The sequence below is a fragment of the Labrus mixtus genome, chromosome 7 (assembly GCF_963584025.1).
Source record: "Labrus mixtus chromosome 7, fLabMix1.1, whole genome shotgun sequence".
In the NCBI taxonomy this organism is placed as follows: Eukaryota; Metazoa; Chordata; class Actinopteri; order Labriformes; family Labridae; genus Labrus; species Labrus mixtus.
The window spans coordinates 6,761,849-6,780,819 of NC_083618.1; the positions used below are offsets into that span (position 1 = coordinate 6,761,849).

Below are 18,971 nucleotides of genomic sequence, written 5' to 3' on the forward strand. Positions count from 1 at the left end.
ATTAGCTTATTGTTGAATACAAATGGCTAAGAAATATGTATTTCTTGTTTTCTTCTATTTCATAGATCTGGACTTGAGCCTGGATCCCCTGTGATTGGACGTCAACCGAACTACACAAAGCATGCATGTCATCATTCTTTCTAAACCTAACTTGTTTGTTTTGAATTCAGTAAAGCACTCACACATCTGAAGGAGTATTGGTATTTGGTTAATTGATTTCCCTCGGGGGATGTTTGGCTGGTGGAAGATTTTCTAAATGTAACCAGTTGAAAGTGTTACAAAAATGTGTAGTTTTTAAACTACTAAAAAAAGCATGCTACCTGGAGCCTCTTTTCAACAAGAAGTTACACAGAGTCATCTAGATCACTTTGTAGAACTCTGAACAGATCTATTTCAATCATTACTGCACAGAATGAAAGCATAGAGGACTGAGTGAAAAAACATCCTCATGTTATCGTTGTGTATTTTACACCTGATGTTTGCGCTCTTAATGATGTATCAACCATTTCAAATTTCAAAGTTTTTCCTTCCTTGCTGTGATTCCCGGACTGTGGGGATTTTCATGACACACTTGGTCACAACCTCCCACACTTCATAGAATTTGAGTTAAGGTGTTTTTGTTTTTTGCATACAGCACATCTGCTATTGATCATGACCTGTAAGATGTGACTCATGAACAGTCCACTCTTTATTGTACTATGAAAGTTTGTTTTGTTTCTTTATCTATTACAGTTATTTCCGACACATATTGGGTAATACATGAAAAGTTATTGGCTCATCCTTATGAAAGTGTCTTGCAATCGTGTCTGTCCTTTATTACACTTTTTGTTTTAGCAGGATTTTGTCAGAGGACAACAATATAAGAGTTAAGAGTAGTGAAAATCACAATCCCATGAGTTGCAGGCTGGATGAGAAAAATGGTGACAGTCATGCTCCACAAAAACTTTGCTGCAAGGACAAAGTGTCTTACATAAAGAACAATATTAAAAACACAATGATTTATTCCATCCTTCCTTAAATCTCCAAATCAACAAAGCTCACTGGACACTAAACATAACATACGTCCTGCTCCTTTAAGGCGACCGCATAGTGGCCGTTGAGAAATATGACTTGACTGTAGGTGGGTGGTGCTTAAATCAGCAGTGACAGTGACTGGCCATGTGAACACAACCACAGGACTCCCGGTGAACGGGAAGCTGAGCTCACCAGGATCAACAGAAAATCACCACTGTTGCTGTCTCCTCCACATTCTGACTGGAATTATCCTTTTGAGACTTTCAGATGTTTACTGTCTTTGGATTTCTATGAAGAGACATATTTGACAAAGAATACTTCTTAGGTAGATAGACAAGTCGGATGAGAATGAATAGTTATTAAGTTGTGCAAACAATGTTATTGGTTTTCTGTGCTACACTCTAGGTTCATTTGGATTCATCTCTGGAGTCCTCACAAGTCTGCGGCGCCAGGACAAGCAGACGCACCAGCGGTTTCTCCCTCGCAGCTTTACCGGAGGACAGCAGGAGTCATCGCATTGATTGACTCACGCTTTCTTCCTCTGCTGGTAAAAAAAAACAAAGCCGGTGTGACCATGCTACAAAATGAAAACGAAAAGGACAAACCGCTGCAGGCGCCGAAGGCTGAACCTGAACCCGACTCCCCGGCCGACGACCCGCAAAAGCGGCAGCCCGCTCCTCCAGCCGCCGAGGGAGAGGACGCAGACTGCGGCTCCGCTCACTTCCCCTTGCCCGTTCATCCTAAACTTGAGATAAAGCGCAACGCGGTGACAGACGATTATAAGATCTCCACTCAGGTCCTGGGCTTAGGGATCAACGGAAAAGTCCTTCAATGCTTCAACAAGAAGACAGGAGAGAAGTGCGCACTGAAGGTAGGTTACTCATGTCACCTGACACTATTAGGCTTTCAGGAGTTCATGATAAACAAGTTAGAAAACAGAAGAGTCCTCAGCTTAAAAACCTCTTGTAAAAAATGCAGTAAGTAGAGGCCAGTCTTTGACTATAGCCTAACACTTAATGATTCAATTGTTTCTTTACTTTTGGGATATAAACCTGCATCTCTGTTGAAGATAAATCATCTTTTTTTATTTCCTAGATTGTCCTCTTTGGAAGTAGACATTGTTAGCTGTGCTTTTACAAACACCAAGGTGTTCATCTGTGAGAACTACTTTCAGTTTCTCTCAGGTGTCTTCTCCTGTTAATCAGTTCACAATAACAAGCTGCAGACAAGTTTTTATATTTGTTGTAGTGAATTAATACATCAGTTTTAACTGAGGAAATCCAATTATCCTTCAAAACAACCAACACTTAGTTACATTCCAGGTATTGGTTTCCTATCTTTAGTGCTTTACATCTTGATAAAGAACCATGTTTGGCCTGTAATTAACAGTTGAGAACTAAACTTGTACATCTAGCTGAGATTAAAAATCTTTGACCTTTATTGAGGTCGGCGTTGTGTAACAGAGCTACAGGACTCAAACCATCACCAAGGCTTCAAGCTGTGTCTATAGACTGGTGTAGGTGCATGTCATGTACATGCTCTGCATATGTGCAGGCTAAAAGTGACCACAGCGCTGTGTTTCGTGGAATCTCTATCTTTGGATCAGATGAAAGTTGTGGGGCGCACAGTCACACAGCCACATGCTTTAACATGTTACTCTGCTCCATCGAGGCACATGGATTTTGACAGTGGCACCAAATACTTGGAGTAGTGGTAACTCGGGTACGCCTTAAATCACGTCTAAATGCAAACAAGCATGGGTCGTAAGGCTGTCACCACAGACTCGAAGATTTACTGGCTTACAGTAATCTTTCCTAACCAGGCCGCAGTGTCACAGGCAGAGCTGTTGGCCCCGTCTCTGTGATAGAGACAGAGGATGAGAAAAACTGCAGCAGAAAATAGGGAGTCACAAACAAAAGGCCAAAAGGGGTAGGATGCTTGATAGCATCATGTCAGACTGGGAGAGAGAAGAACACAATTAGTGTCGGAAAACAGCAGCACGGAGACAATGACATGTTGCTGAAAAACCTTGAGGCAACTTGGTGGATTGGATCTGAGTTATATTTTTGTATCACAGACCAAAGCACAAGCTTCAATTTTTAAGAGAACACTGGAGCGAACCTGATACCAGTCGGCTGATATTATCATGCTCACATGGACATGGCATGGATATGTTGTAATCAGCACTCATGGTTTCAGATATTCCCTGAAATGAACTGTTTTCTTCACAGAAAAATAAAATGCAGAATATAATGCTTGGAAGTGTTTTTGAGAAGGTTTCATAACAAAGTAAGTCAAGTGGAACTCTCAGCAATGTTTGCAGCCCATGTAGCAGAACAACACAGTCGACAAGACAGCACACAGCACTAAACAATTTGAGCTTGTATACGATTTTCCAGTCTTCTGACTACTCAAAACACTTTTACACCGCAGGTCACACCTACCCATTGACACACTGATGTCAGAGGCTGCTATGGAAAGTGACTGTCAGAAGTAACTAATCCCTTTCATACACATTCATACACTGCTAGACTTTTTGGACAATGTATAATAACATTACATGTTCTCCTTTCAAAGTTATTTGGTTAAGAAAGCTGCTGTCTGAGCACATTTGAATAGTTAAATCTTAAAAAGGGTCCTTAAACTTGATATGTTGGAAGCCTTTTCTTTGCTATCATGGAAAAAAAAAAAGTGTTTCTCTGTCTCACAAAAATCTGTTCAGTCATGTAATGGCTGACTGCTTCCATGTTGCATCACCTGGTGCTTGACTTCAGCTTCCAGCATGGTCGGTGGACAGGAGGTCAAGGTGACCCAAGCTTAGAGAACAACACAAACCCCTCATATTTATAATTCTTTTCCCAATAGTTCTTACTGGCATGCGTGCTGTTCTGAACAAGTGGCAGTGTTTGAGTGTACCTGATAGGGAATTTATTCTGCTTTATTGCTATTTAAGCTCATTTATGACTTCCCCTGAGTTTTTTAATCTCAAGGCAAAAGGAAATAATGGAGAGTGCTGAGGAGAATTGACCCGCTCACTTGCTTTTTAATTAAGTGTTGCTCTGAGCGCTAAACGTAATGGATGGGGATAGGTTTAATCCACTTTGCAACAGCGCTGGAGAGTAGCCATCCTTTTAATGTAATGCTGTTATAGTCATCAGGATTCTTTTAACTTGTGTGACTCCTGGGAGGAGAGGGACCTAGGAGAGCCCTGAAGTCTAAGCAGTCCATTTGACAACCATTATACCGCTGGAAGCACTTCTTTGGCCTGTGATTGTTGAATTTCAGTGTTTCAAACAGTGTTTCAAAGCAAGATGTACAACCTACAGGCCTATGTACAGCTTATGTTGTCTAAGTCTTCCCTTGGACTTGTTTGTGTGTGTTGTTCATCTCTGGACTGTGGAGCCATTTGATATGCTGGTGGCACAACTGGATTTCCTGTTGGATCCACAGAGAATAAACTGAGGTGAGATTTTTCAGTGTGGTGGTCTGTTTCCGCTGAAAACTTTACTCTGATCTTATGGAGGTTCACTTTAGGCAGCTGGGGCTCAGCTAATTGGTCTCAGAGTTTTGGGCTTAATCGTCTCCATTGACTTTAAGGCTTCAGCTGCTTGTTGCTCACTTCAAGTGCATTTTGTGCAATATGGAGAAAAGCTCTACAAGGTTGTCTTCAATGAAAATAACAGGAGATCCCTCATGGCTGAGGATCTTCTTGGTACTCTTTGTACTTTGTGCACACCAGTTGTCTGATGTTTTTGTGTGCTGTAGGTATAAAATAAGTATTTTTCTCACAGGGTTACCGTTGATGTTTAGGATAAACTTGTATTGTGTGTTTTACTTACTTGAAGTGAAATGTTGAAGTGTTTTGAGTATGTCATGTGAGATTTAATATTAGTTTAAGTTAATAGGTGCTTTCGGACCGCACAGTTCTGGGGACTGTTTGAAGAGAAACTATCCACTAGGGAGACTTTTTTTTCTGTCTGCATTTGCACCGCCATGGTGCTGGGAGAGTGAGGCTGGAGCTAAAAAGATCCTCCAAACAGGTTTCAAGGAATAGTGAATAGTTCCTGCGGTCAAGAATCAATAAAAAAGAGGAAAGGGTTCCAATACTTCCTAAGACTATGAAAAAGTACCTGCAGTCTGAAAACACCTTATCAGTTTAAGTGTTAAAAGTCTATAGTAATATCTTATCATCCAAGCTATGCTAGCTATTGGGTTGGTCTGAATGTCAGTCTGTCCAACCAAATACCTGTTAAAAAGTAAAAAACGAAACAAACAAAAACAGACAGAGCACTTCCTGCGGGGGAAACTACAACGCTAGTTCCTCATATTTTCGACCACTGAAGCTACAGACCCATCACAGATCAGTGGGTGGGAAACACTCCCAGAATCTAAACTTAACGTCCGCCATATTGCTTTGAAGCTATGCTAACAGGCTCTGTGGAGAAAGCTGATAATGGCGAAAAAAGCTGATATGGATGAAGGGGATTATGAAGGTCTTTTGCTCGAATCGGATGTTCGTGACTATCTCTACGAGCCACAATATTGCGGCGAGATGGCTGCTGCTATATTGCTTGACGCCGCCGGGGCGGACTGATAGTGTCGGTGCTCTCACTGTTTGCCTGGGGGCGGCAGTAGCTCAGTCTGTAGGGACTTGGGTTGGGAATCGGAGGGTCGTCGGTGCAAGTCCCAGTGCAGACCAAATATGGATGTTGGTCTGGTAGCTGGAGAGGTGTCAGATCACCTCCTGAGCACTGCCGAGGTGCCCCCGAGCAAGGCACCAAACCAGCCACCAGCTCAGGAGCGCCCGCTGTGGGCAGCTCCCTCACTCTGACATCTCTCCATTAGTGCATGTCCAGAGGATCCTGTTTGTGCATGTGTGTGTATTTCAGCCTACGTGTGTGTTGCATGACTTACAGAGTGTAAAAACAGAAATTTCCCCACAAGGGATCAATAAAAGTAAAATCTAAATCTATGGACACACTGTTTTCTGCCAGGAATTTCCAAGATGCCAATTCCTTCTGGAAGAAATCTGGTAATCAGTTGAGGAAACGTATGTGTTAAAGTAAATATGTCTGTAAATAGAGGATCTTAGTGGTTGTGGCCTGCGGTGCTGTGCATTTGGGGAGTTTCTTTGCATTCTAGTGTCTTTCATCCACATGAGCCAAAAAGACACTTTCTGCCTTTTCTCGGCCAAGAAGACACCAACTTCCAAATTTATTTCACATTTCTACTACATATCTGACCCAATGTCAATACAGATTCATGTTTCAACGGGTGAAGTATCCCTTTAAGTTTTTATTTGTCCACACTGAAACAAATTTACCTTTGAAACCTATGGTATTTCCATCAGGTTCATCTACACTCTGCACTAAGTTCTAATAAAAGTTAGCATGATGAACTAAGCTAGAAACCTAGGAGGCATCCATAGACTGTACATAAACATGGATAAAGCCTGAGTGACGCCACCTATTGGTTACTGAAGGGGGCTTTTAAAGCCCATTGATGGCTGTCACCATGCTGGAAATGCAGTCTCAACTTTACTTTCAGTCAACCATAGACAGTGTAAAGAGCTCGAGCTGAGGCTTGTTCTAACCCTCCTGACAAATAGCTACAATGCGAAGTTCCCGATAAAGACATGAACTATTTAGTAAAATAGTAAAAACGGGCATTACAAATGGGTGTGTATGTGACATGGGGCTTCTGCAGCCAGCCTTAAGTGGACACTCCGTGAACTGCAGGTTTTTGCACTTCCCTATTGGCTTCATTTATCAACACCGCAGGTTGCCGCTTGTAGACATCACATCAGCATGCTGGATGCTACCTCAGCTAGCCTCCAGCTGACATGCCTATGTTAAGCCTGACAGAGCTGCTAATTACTGTGGACAAGTGTATTTAAAAACATCTTTTTTAACCATGTATCAATCTTACATTTTATTAGTGGTTTTCTGAAATAACCCTTACTTATAAGCTAAATGTAGTGCAGTTGTAGAGCGTTACCTTCAAATGCTTTAATTCTGAGAGGTTCAGACAATCATTACACACTTCATAGACCATTTGTTGTAGACTTTATGAGTGAGGCTTTATTGCTTTGAGTTGTAAAGATAAAGCTTTTTTTTTTTTTTTTTAGATAAAAGACTACAGCGCTCAGACGGCTGCTAATATTAAATACAGAGTAAACATGTTGGAGCAGTGACCTGTTTGTGTGTAGTAAGAGGGATCGTGGGAGAGTTGCTGTTCTGCTGAACTCATCGTCCATCATTAAGGTGTGTGTGTTCCAGACTGTTCATCAAAGACACAGATCTGAATGGTTAAGAGGAGTGAAAGGTTGCGGTTCAGTGGTTTACAGCAGATTCAGTGACCCTGCATTAAGTCCCAATAATGCTGCCTCAAAGAAAAGAGTCCTTTAGAAGATTGACTGTACGTCCCTCTCATTCCTCTCTCTCTCTCTCTCTCTCTGTCTCATGTTGTCTCTGTTTGTGTTTAATCCACATAGTCCTTTTTTTATTGTAGGCTGTTCTGGTTCAGTGCAGGAAATTAAGGAAACCAGCTCACATGCTCTCTGCTCTAATTAACGTCATAAAGATATGAATGAACAAGCCTACACAATATCTTGCTTTACAAGAACAGGCCACATAGGGAAATAGGTTCCTGTAAAACCTCAACTTCTATTTTCAACACGCTGCTGCTCTGAAGCCCGTCCCCTCACTTCCTCTTTAACATAAGCAAGCTAACACTCAGCGTTGTGTGATCTTTTGACATTTTGAGTTCACAGAAAATACGATGTCTCATATCCCCCTTTACTATTGAACCTGAAAGTGTACATATGACCAGTTAAACTTTGAGAACAAAATCTGTGTGTGTGTGTGTGTGTGTGTGTGTGTGTGTGTGTGTGTGTGTGTGTGTGTGTGTGTGTGTGTGTGTGTGTGTGTGTGTGTGTGTATGTCATGTGTCAATGAGTCAGCCCCTCCGTGTTTTGTACACCGGGCTTGGTGTGTGACGACGTCGGCCTTGTGAACAGCAACACACCACTCCGTCAGTGTCACATCCAAAAATACCCGCTGACTGAAGATGTGTGCTATGTTAATGTCCCCCCACCTGCTGCATGTGTGTGTACGGGTTTGTGTATATTTATCTGCTGAAGTCAAACATACATCCTGTCTTGTGACCACACGGCAGCTTGAGGACAACATGTACATACGTTAGGACTTTAACGTCTTCAGCGTGAAGACAGTCAATATTTTGCTTAGTAATCGTTCTTTGATATCATCTTTATGGCTGTGATTAGCAGTTTGTTTTGTTTATTAAGATCTCCATTCACTTCTTTGTTAAATATTAGCTACTCTTCCTGGTCTCCATATCTTCATTGACAAGATTTCATAAAAACACATCCATGACATTCATACTCACAGTACAACAAAAATCATCAAATAACCAATGCAACAAACAACAACACAAACTCAAAACACTGTTTTGACGTTGTGTTGTTGTTTGTGTTTTATTTTTCAATGTAATTGTAAAGAAAAGAAAAAAAGAAAAGTACCTGGCAACTCGTTGGTGGACGGCCTGCCTGAACGCCCTCCTTTGTACCTATCCTTCTTCCTGCATCTTATCCCATCTCCCTCTATCCCATTTTTCAAGCCCTGCTGTGCTCATGGTGGATTAAAAGCTGGGTCTTTGTAATATATCAATGAGTATGGTCTATTGACCTGTATTTTTGTAATATTAAATAACAAAGAGTAAGGTCTTTTACCTGCTCTTTGTAAAGTGTCTCGAGATAACATTTGTTAGAAATTAGCGCTAAACAAATAAAGATTGATTGATAGATCACAAGAAAAATCTATACTATAGTATTTCTTGTGTACATCAGAATCAGAATCGTTTTTTATTGCCAAGTACATTTACACGAACAAGGAATTTGTCTTGGTGTATTTGTGCAAAAAACATTTGAATAATAAAATATGGAAGCAATTACAATATATAATAAACAATTTAAATATAAAAATATAAGAAACACAAAATGCGCAATGGAGGATCTGTGCAGTTGACAATGAAACAAACCTTACAGTGTATATAAATCTACTCACAGAGTTTATAAGGAAAATACATTTAAAGTCCAGTGGGCGTTAATGTAAAGCATATAAACAGTTCCAGCCTTCACATTACGGTGATGTTTTCTGACTGTGGGGCTGATGAGAGTCTGTGTTATGTGATGTGAAAACATCTTGTGTTACTACATGCCATCACCGCTCGATAATGCTCTGTCCTTTGTATTAAACTAGTTCTACAGGGTGGCAACTGATTACTGTCGATTAGAGTGATTATTTCCATCCCAAAAAAAAAAGACAGTTTACTGTAAAGTATATCTGGAGTTTTGGTTGTAATGATATTTCTAATAAAACTCACTGAAGGAAAATTCAAACTACTTTTTTACACGTAAGCAGGCCAAAGGCTTCTTCATTAAAGTGACTCTTGTTCTAGATGATCAGTGAAGAACAATATGAACTGTTTTGTTCTGTGCTACTTTCAGTCTGTTCAAATAAGTTTCTGCTTTGATAGACCAAATACCTGAACAATTATTTAACTGTGATAACACTAACGCTCGGACTGGTTCTTTAATTAAACAGTCAGGCAGTAACATCCTGTAGTGCCTTACAGTAACCTGTTAATCATTTCTTGACCCTGTTCTGTTCAAGCAACATCCCATTACTCATATTGGACATGAGAAAAAAAATAGGAAAAAGGATAATTCTGCTAACCGGAGAGCAGCGAACCAGTCAGTATTCATCAGTTTTGTCTGAAACATTAGAAAGAATGCAGTTGCAGAATCTTTTGGTTTTTATAAAAGTTAAAGTTATAGAGTTCATGAAAATACTTCATAACAGCATGTTCTGCACTGTTATTTATATGTACGATTTATTACAACAAAGACAACATGTTACTAAAGTAAAAGGGATGACAGTATTGACAACAGTATTGAACCAGTTTGGAATACATTCATACTTCATGTACAGTAGTTGATCAGTCCTGTCATAGAAATGTTGTTCATTTTTTCCCGTCTTTGTTTCTCTCCAGATTCTCTACGACAGTCCCAAAGCCAGACGAGAGGTGGAGCTTCACTGGAGAGTATCAGGAGGACCTTACATTGTTCGAATCCTCAGCCTTTATGAGAACATGCATCATGGGAAGAAGTGCCTGCTCATCATCATGGAGTGGTAGGGTTCACATTTCACAGCTCTACTCATACCTATCTGAAAACCAGTTTGTTCTTACATTGTCTCCTTATTTGAACACATCTAGAGTAATCAGGTAAACTAATGGTCACATTTTCATATAAATAACCAAAAAATAAAAACAACACTGTCTTTAAAAGAGTTGATTTGAAGTAGATTAATGAATTCCAGCACAGAGTGATGAGTCCTTTCTGTTTTCAAATAAGTCCCATAAGTCACAGCACTGCTTAGGTGAACTAATCATGAAACCGAGTATTTGAATTATTTATTGCCTCTTTTAAGCTAATTCCAATTTCTGACAAGTTAATGGAAGGTTCCAGTTTCTCTGCCCAGTTTCAGTTGTCATAAATTAAAAACCTCAGGCTTTGTAGTGAATAAAAACTCACAACACTACATGTTTCCTTCAACAAGAAACTGTGATCTCTACAAATAAGAACACAAACAGTGAAGAATAAAAGCTGAACATGCACCTATCATAGGTGTATGTTTACACTACACATAGACCTCCTAAAGAGAAATGGAAATTGATTAAAACCATTCTCTTTGTACATCAAATGATAATATATTATCAGCCAAACTTGAGTCTTGAGTGTGTGTGATGGTTTGTGTATTTTTGTGTGCTGTGAAAAAGCTTTTTTACTCGTCACTGAGGGGCAGAACATGTATACATGGTAAAGGTCAGATATCAGACGTGACACTCAGAGGAGACACAGAGCAGACGCTGGCACTGACGAGGAGATAGAAGGACACAATTCCACCTGGGCTTCATGTTTCAACACAAGATGTCCACAACAATAATGAGTTCCTCCAATGACGGTGTTAACTCAAAGCAAGTGTGTGTGTGTGTGTGTTTGAAGTGCATACAGGTAGTTGATCTTTGTACTTTTTTTTATTGCCCTCTCTCTCACTTGAAGTGGAAAAAAACTGCAAGAATTCAGAGGAAAGGGCAAAAACCACAGAGGATGAAATCATTCTCTCCTCTGTTCAGAGAAATTTTAAACCGAGACTACTGCTTCTCATCATTTTTTTTACACAGCCACTGTTTGTGTGATACTGTATGAAGTGACCTTGTGTGTGCGTGCTTGTGTGTGTGTATATTCTTCCGGTTATGCGCGGGTGAGAGGGGGAAGGCAGCACAACCCACTTCAGTCGCTTGTGCACAAAATCACACACTTTTTCTCTCTCTGTTATCTGCTCATCTGTGACCTCACCGACCACAAAAAGTACGCTCTTACTTCACGAGCAACAAACACATTCATATGGGGTCAAGAAGGGAGAGTTTCTGACACCAGCGAAAACTGATGCATGTGTGGTCGTTAAGAGTAGTGAGTGAGATGATTCTGAAATGTTAGGGTGGTGAGAGAATCAGGTCAGAGGTTACTCAGTTACAGTAACATGAGAGTTTGTGTTATAAATAATGAAATACAGTATAATATGACATAAACATTGTGGTGCCTGGTGCTCTTTTCAAAACTATAAAAGCTTAAAGAACTCTCAGTTGCTCATAGTGCAAAAATCTGTTAACATGTATTGAAGAAAAGTAAACAAATATATACTTTGCTTAGTTGTATTTTTTTATTGTTGTAAGTTGTGATTTTGTATGCACGTTACTCGGTCAGAGTCCACTGTTGCTGAGCTGCTTGTTCATATGCTTTAAAAAATATATAGATTTTATTGAAAAGTTTCAGCCTCCCTTGAAGTCTAGTCACGTTGTTGTTTCACAGTTTCTTTGCGGAACTGCTCGAAAATAAAGTGAAAACACATTCATCTTGGCATTTATAAAAGATGTCTGACTACATTTGTTCAGTAGAAGGTGAACAGTTCAGACTGCAAAAAAAACCAACAACAATTTCTCGTTGAAAATCAAAACAGGAAAAGCTCAACTGCTCAGTGATAGACATTAAAAGCTTGCTGGAAATGTCGGGAAATTTCAAAACATGAGTCAAAGATAATGTATGATAATAAGTGTATGAGAGTCATTTGTTCTACTTGTACATTTTTGTACGTGTGTGTCCTCAGCATGGAGGGTGGAGAGCTGTTTAACCGCATCCAGGCCAGAGGAGACCAGGCCTTCACTGAGAAAGGTGAGGACTGATGGAGGGATGGATGGTGTTCAAACACATGACAGGATGTTAGAGAGAAGGAATGAACCATGACTTCCAGGAAAGAGCAGTAAAAAGCAGACATGTTAACATAAAACAGGAAGTAGTGCAATAGAGAAGAAAATCTTTTTACTTCCTGTGGTTTTTTCCTTTGCAACGTCAGGTGTTTGATAGTGGAACTGATTCTGGTTTGAGAGATGGTGTTTTTTTTCCCCCCCTCTTTTCTTCCCAGAGGCTTCTGAGATCATGAGGGACATCGGCACGGCCATCGACTTTCTCCACAATATTAACATTGCACACAGAGACATCAAGGTGCAGAATGATCACCACCCCAACCTTTAAGATTATATGTATTGTATACTGTTCATACATCAGGTGTGGGTTCTTAGTTAAATGTCGTTGTTTTGTTTGGTTCTTCCTCTGCCTTCTAATCAGCCGGAGAACCTGCTGTACACAAATAGAGAAAGAAACGGGATCCTCAAGTTAACAGACTTCGGCTTTGCTAAGGAGACGTCGCTACACAACCCTCTACAGACCCCCTGTTATACCCCGTACTATGTGGGTAAGTTGTTTTACATTATTATTCTTATTTACTGGGAGCTTTGACACATTTTGAATCCAAAAGAGTTAACTTTTCTAAAGCATCTTTTTCAGTCACTGATCCCGATGTATATTTTAGTCTGTGGTTGTTTAACTTTGATCTTTGTTTGTGTCTTGACGATAAGCTCCTGAGGTTTTGGGTCCAGAGAAATATGACATGTCTTGTGACATGTGGTCGTTGGGCGTGATCATGTACATCCTGTGAGTACTGTGTGTGTGTGTTTGTGGGGAGGGGTTTCCGCATGAATGACACTACAAATGTCTTTTTTTGTATTTGTATGATGTATCTGTATATAGATACCTTAACAAAGCATAGGTAAGTGATTTAAGTGTGTCACCATGTTTCTCTCTGTAGGTTGTGTGGCTTTCCTCCATTTTACTCCAACACAGGCCAGGCCATCTCTCCAGGGATGAAGAGGAGGATCAGGATGGGCCAGTATGAATTCCCCAACCCAGAGTGGGCTGAGGTGTCACAGGAAGGTAAAAATGCCACTCCAAAAATGAATGCTTGCTTTCTGCTTTGTAGTCCTTTTTGTGAGTGGACACATTTTTGGTCAGAAATCCACAGCAACACAACCTGTAGTTACTTGAATATCAAACCATTTAAATGGGGTAAGAGGTTAAAACATTTCACTTTTCCTGCAACCTTACCAACCCAACAGACATCCCAACATCTGTACAATTAATCTCCTTAAAACGTGATTCACATTTCAAATCTTATTTATTGTGTTAACAGCTTGGAATACTTTTTTTTCTGAGAGAGCTCATCATTCAAATGTTTTTCTTTGCCCATAGTAATTATTTTGGAATAACTTGTCTGTTTGATTTGTGCAAATAAAAAAAACATGGTTGAGCACAGGTGTGATTAATAGAAATAAAAAACAACTGATAACCCAGTCAGAGTAGTTATCGTGGAAAAAATCTCAGAACATGCTCATTTTTGTACTTCTGGATAGCTGGCAGTGTGAGGGGTAAAAGGATCAACAAGCAGATTGCGTATTTCTCATTTGAGGCAGAAATTCATTTGGGCCGGCCGCATACACACACAATAAATAACATAACATCAAAATGTCTTCTTTCCTCTAGCACATGTTCTCTGCAGAAAAAACAGGAGAGGTTGGGCAAACAGAAAAACTGGCTCTCCTCACAGTCTTCTCAAAAGTGACACACATCCGCCAATCTGCTGATCTCACACACATTAAATACCATGTTACCTGTCCTATTTGGCCAATCAGAGAGGAGCTCTGTAATCTGTGCCAGATTGACGACTCAATCTCACCTCCGATGGAGGAAAAGACACTCAAGCATGATTGGACAAAGAAAACAGTACCAAACTTCCAAAGAAAGCATACATATTAAAGAAATAGATAACTAATACATTGTGTTTGCTTTAACATTTTAAAATCATATTAACTGAAGTACTTTTGTACACATATTTGTACATAAACATTGACTTATAAGTGAGAGGAATGTGCACCTTTCTCTCGGCCTAAACATCAACATTTCTCAGACAGTATGCTCCATTACAGTCATCCTCAGCTGACACTTCCTGTTAGTCAAACACTTTGATTTTAGGCAGCAACAGTTTACATCAAGTGCTGCATCAACTTTTTTTTGTTGTTTTTTACGTGTCTTTCATGTATTTTGCTAAGTGCAGAATTTGCAAACAGACAACATATTTGGGCGACGGTTTAGGTAAACTACAGTATCTGTTTGCCTTTGCTCTAAGTATAGGTCACTCTGGTTCATCGCCCACGCTCACTGACTGTTCCTGCTGCTTTCCTGTAGATCCTCTAAAGACTTATGATAAATGTTTATCCCCAAACTGTACTGAGATGTCTTAACCGTAGGTCAGAGACAACAGCCTGCTTACCAAAGGCAGTGGCAATATGAGAACATGCTGGGGGTTTTTTCTGTTTTTAATTCAATTTCACTTTTCACTCCTCATTAATCCGATTTGCTGTTTAATTAGTCCAATCTGTCCCTGAGAAGAGGAAACACTTCATGATACACAAGATGTGCATGTGTGTGGGTGTCCTGCAACTGCTGCTAAAGTGATTTCCTTTGTTTTTTCTCCTCCAGCAAAAGATCTGATCCATCAGCTGCTGAAGACAGACCCAAACGAGAGAATGTCCATCACTCAGTTTATGAACAACCCCTGGATTAATGTCAGTATCTGTGTGTCTAGTATAGGCATGATATACTTACAGTGTTGCTTCCTGTGCTCATATGTCCATCTGTTTGTGCTTGGTGTGTGTGTGTGTGTCTGCGTCCGTGTCTTCAGCAGCAGTCTATGGTGGTTCCCTCTACTCCTCTCCACACCACCCGGGTTCTGACTGAAGACAGAGAGCTGTGGGAGGATGTGAAGGTATGAAGAAAGCAACACTGACCCCCTCTGGTCACACATTTACATTACAATGTGTCACTGCTTAGCTGTCAAACTTCAGGTTGATGGCAAATGATAATCAGGTTTGGATTTCGTGTTTCTAATCTAATCCAGACCACTCAATGTACAGGTCACATTCACCCATTCACACCACATTCACACACTGATGGTAGAGGCTGCCATTTAAAGTGCCCACTAGTTTTAACTAATCCCACCCAATTCTGGGTTAAGTGCCTTGCCCAAAGACGCTTTGAGATCAAACCCCAAACCTTCAGGCTGAGACAAGACCGACCATACCACTGAGCCATAGCCGCTACAGGGACGCACCAGCTGTGAAATGTTACACATCAAGTAAACTAAGAGGGGGGGGGGGGGGGGGGCATCTTAAAAAAGGTCCAAATCAATACAGCCTACAGGGTTGAGATCACTGTGAGTCTCTTTAAAAAGGGAAAGTTTAAAAAAAAAAAAACAATTTGTCCTACATTTCCCATCTATTATTAGACCGTGCATGCTTTTTAAAGACCAAGACTTTAAAACACCATCGCTCAGTTTGCAGAGCTCTTTGATCCTAAATGTGGAGGCTCCGTGCCCAGGCAGACGTACCCTCGACGACATAGTGGATTATTATCACTTCATGAAAGCCGTCTGAAGAAACTGTCACTATAGATTTTTTAAGTCTTCAGTGACAGTTATTTACATATCGGAATTGTTAGATTTTTACCACCATCTTGATAATATCCAAACAGCCAATAGGGGGAAGCAGAGGTCACAGTCTAGCAGTCAAATCAGTCAGTACAACTATATAGAGTTACATTTAATACACACACAGAGTTCAGCCTTTAAGACATATTGAAACACAATGATGCTCAGTTACCCTATGACGTAATCTTCAAATCTTTCCTTTTCTTAAGTCACTGCTGGGTTAATTCTCCAGAGCTGTACAAAATGTGTACGATGTGCTATCACAGTTTTATCACAGTGGCTTTAAATGTGAGCAAAAATCACGAGTGGAACGTCACATTCCTTCACATCAGCTGAATAGACTCATTTCGAGCGATAAGGTTTGAAAAGCACATTTTTCCACAATGATACGCTAACAATATGCCACTGTCGTTCAATTCTGCAACGGGTCCAAGCTGCGTTGCGTAAAAAGGTCAGAGATTGCACTCCTAACCAAGCGCTTCTCAAAAAGCACAGAAACAGGATGTTATATTCTTTCTCCATGAGCAGTAGAGATTACAACTTTTGCCTGAAGTCATGAAACATATAAGAGGAAGTTTGAGGGTTATTACTTCAGGACTGAAGCTGTAACACCTCATTGTGCAGGACCAGGCCTGACATTCTACTGCATATTGTGTGGTGAAATGTTCATATCTGCTCCAACTTCTCTTTTACTTTGACCAGGGTTGACATGCCCAAGATTTCTGCGTCTTAAAATAAAGTTTGTTCTGCCACTGTAACTTTTGCTAAAATACTGCTAACTAAGTGCTACGCTCATGATGGATTAACGCTGGGTCTTTGAGTAAGGTCTTTTTACGTGCTCTTTTGTAGTGTCTCCAGATAACACGTGTTATGAATTGATTGATCTCCCCTCAACTCGTATAAAATGCTATCAGGATTTTTCTTTTACCCAGTATACCTTTACTTTGCTTAAACGACAAATGAATGTACTTAAATATAATAACTAATAGCTGAAGAAAATGCAGCTGTACATTTTTCCGAGCATGGGCGGTTCTAGGCAGGGGCCAACAGGGGCCAGTGCCCCTGTAACACTAAGCTTGGTCCCCCCCTGTGGCCACCCCTCCAAAAGGAAGAACCCCCCTAATAACACATACACAGTGACTCAACAACTGCACTCACAATCTAAGTATTAAATACTGTTACTGAAACAAATATATATCATGGTATTTTATTTTGTGGTATTTAATGATGTGGGCTATTATTTGGCATAATATATATATATATTTATTTTTTTAAGTGATCATCTTTGTCTACTTTTCACCTGGGTTTAATGTTGTCCTCTGACAAAACAACTGGCCCCATTTTGGCCCCCTCAGTAAGAGTGGTCTAGAACCGCCACTGTTTTGGAGTTTCATTGATCCATTTTTTTAAGTGTGCTTTGATCGATGACATAGCCCGTGTTTCAAAGTGAAATATAAGACCAAAGGCAGAAGTCATCTTGATTTATACACTGGAAACAGCTGGCCTTGCTGTGGCTAGAGGGAAATCTGTCCACCAACACATCTAAAACTCACCGATTAACATGTCATTTCTCATGTCATGTCATTAAGTAAATCAGTACACAAAGTGAACCTAGTATTTTTTTTACTTGACTGCTGTACTCTGTTGTTTTTATTGGGTTTTTTTAAAGACCAAACAAAGATATAATAGTTTGATGACTGAGTTAGAGAAACAGGAAGGCAGGAGTTTTTCCCCACCATTTCCCATTGCCAGGCTAGCTGTTTACCACTGCTACCAGTCTTAATGCTAAGGCTAAACTAACTGGCAGCCTGCAACATTCACATATGAACAGGACAGGAAGGACACTGGCATCCATCTTTATCTTCTTCTCTGCAGGAAAACAATGATTGCACTATCCAAAATGTCAAGCTATTGCTTTGAACATTTTTGCACTAATGAGTTCAAATGTCTTGAGTGTTGAAGGTTATGTCACACAATAATGTATAAAGATTGGAATTATCATTGATGTCCCCTGTATAGTATTCTCCCCTTCATTTTAAAATATACAGGACTAGTCTTCTGTGAAATAACACACATGATCCTCTCACCTGTCTGTCACAGGAAGAGATGACCAGCGCTTTAGCAACCATGCGTGTGGACTACGACCAGGTGAAAATCAAGGACCTAGACACTTCTAGCAACCCACTGCTCAACAAGAGACGCAAGAAGGCTGCTGCTGGGGGCAAGAGTGGCTCCACGGTGTGCCAAAGTCAGTGAAACACAGAGGACTGTTGATGGGAATCTAGGCCCAACTGCCAAAGATGTAAAAATAAAAAATAAAAAAAGAAGCAGCTCAGAAGATGGAGTCAAGTTTGTGCTCTCAGGAGAGGATTGGAAGAGACCTGCTAGGGACTCTTGACAGACTGAATGTTGGAGAAATGTTGTTTGAAATAAGGGGACAACAGTCAGAGCTGGACATTTATCAGACATATCAACACAGGATAGCATCTGTTTCCCCTGTCAGTGTAGAAATCAACACCTCTGATAAGTGTGGGCCTTTCTCTTTGATTTTTTTATGTATGTACGTGAATTTGAAGTATTGCCTGTTTGTATGCAGACATGATGTATCTGTAGTGATTTGAATGCTGTGTGCTATTTTAGGACACCTACGTACTGTAGCTATGCACTAGTGTCCACATCACACACACACACACACACGGACAAAGCGACGGTGGTCAGACTGTGAAACTAGAACACTCACTTTTACCTGCCTTGTCTTAATGTCTTCTGTCTTTTGCTAAGTCTGACGTTCACTGTCTTTTCAAAACAATGTAGCCAACATGATGACCTGCAGTTTAAACCCAAGGGAGTGGTTTACATTGAAGCATCAATAAAATGGCCTCAAACATACCATCAAGCATCATGTTTCACTTTTTGTCACTGCAGATCATAAATGTG

The 18,971-nt window shown here is 40.3% G+C and overlaps 1 protein-coding gene across 3 annotated transcripts; it reads left to right on the forward strand.

The window, feature by feature from the left end:
• The first annotated feature begins 1,143 nt into the window (after positions 1 to 1,143).
• On the forward strand, positions 1,144 to 18,923 carry mapkapk3 (MAPK activated protein kinase 3). 3 transcript variants are annotated; one of them, XM_061042385.1, is made up of 11 exons: positions 1,144 to 1,339; positions 1,420 to 1,885; positions 10,087 to 10,226; positions 12,264 to 12,328; positions 12,579 to 12,658; positions 12,782 to 12,908; positions 13,072 to 13,147; positions 13,302 to 13,426; positions 15,029 to 15,114; positions 15,231 to 15,314; positions 18,135 to 18,923. In XM_061042385.1, exons 2-11 carry the CDS (start codon positions 1,589 to 1,591, stop codon positions 18,288 to 18,290), a joined length of 1,236 nt encoding a protein of 411 aa, XP_060898368.1. In that variant the 5' UTR covers positions 1,144 to 1,339; positions 1,420 to 1,588; the 3' UTR covers positions 18,291 to 18,923. The 3 variants fall into 3 exon arrangements, with proteins under 3 accessions (XP_060898368.1, XP_060898370.1, XP_060898369.1); XM_061042387.1 differs by having other exon boundaries at positions 15,234 to 15,314; XM_061042386.1 differs by lacking the exon at positions 1,144 to 1,339 and having other exon boundaries at positions 1,350 to 1,885.
• The last annotated feature ends 48 nt before the right edge of the window (positions 18,924 to 18,971 follow it).

Coding starts and splice junctions, on each gene's coding strand:
- mapkapk3 (XM_061042385.1), top strand. CDS start 1,589: ATGCTACAAAATGAAAACGAAAAGGACAAACCGCTGCAGGCGCCGAAG. Junction 10,227..12,263: donor CTGCTCATCATCATGGAGTG/GTAGGGTTCACA, acceptor GTGTGTCCTCAG/CATGGAGGGTGGAGAGCTGT. Junction 12,909..13,071: donor TTATACCCCGTACTATGTGG/GTAAGTTGTTTT, acceptor CTTGACGATAAG/CTCCTGAGGTTTTGGGTCCA.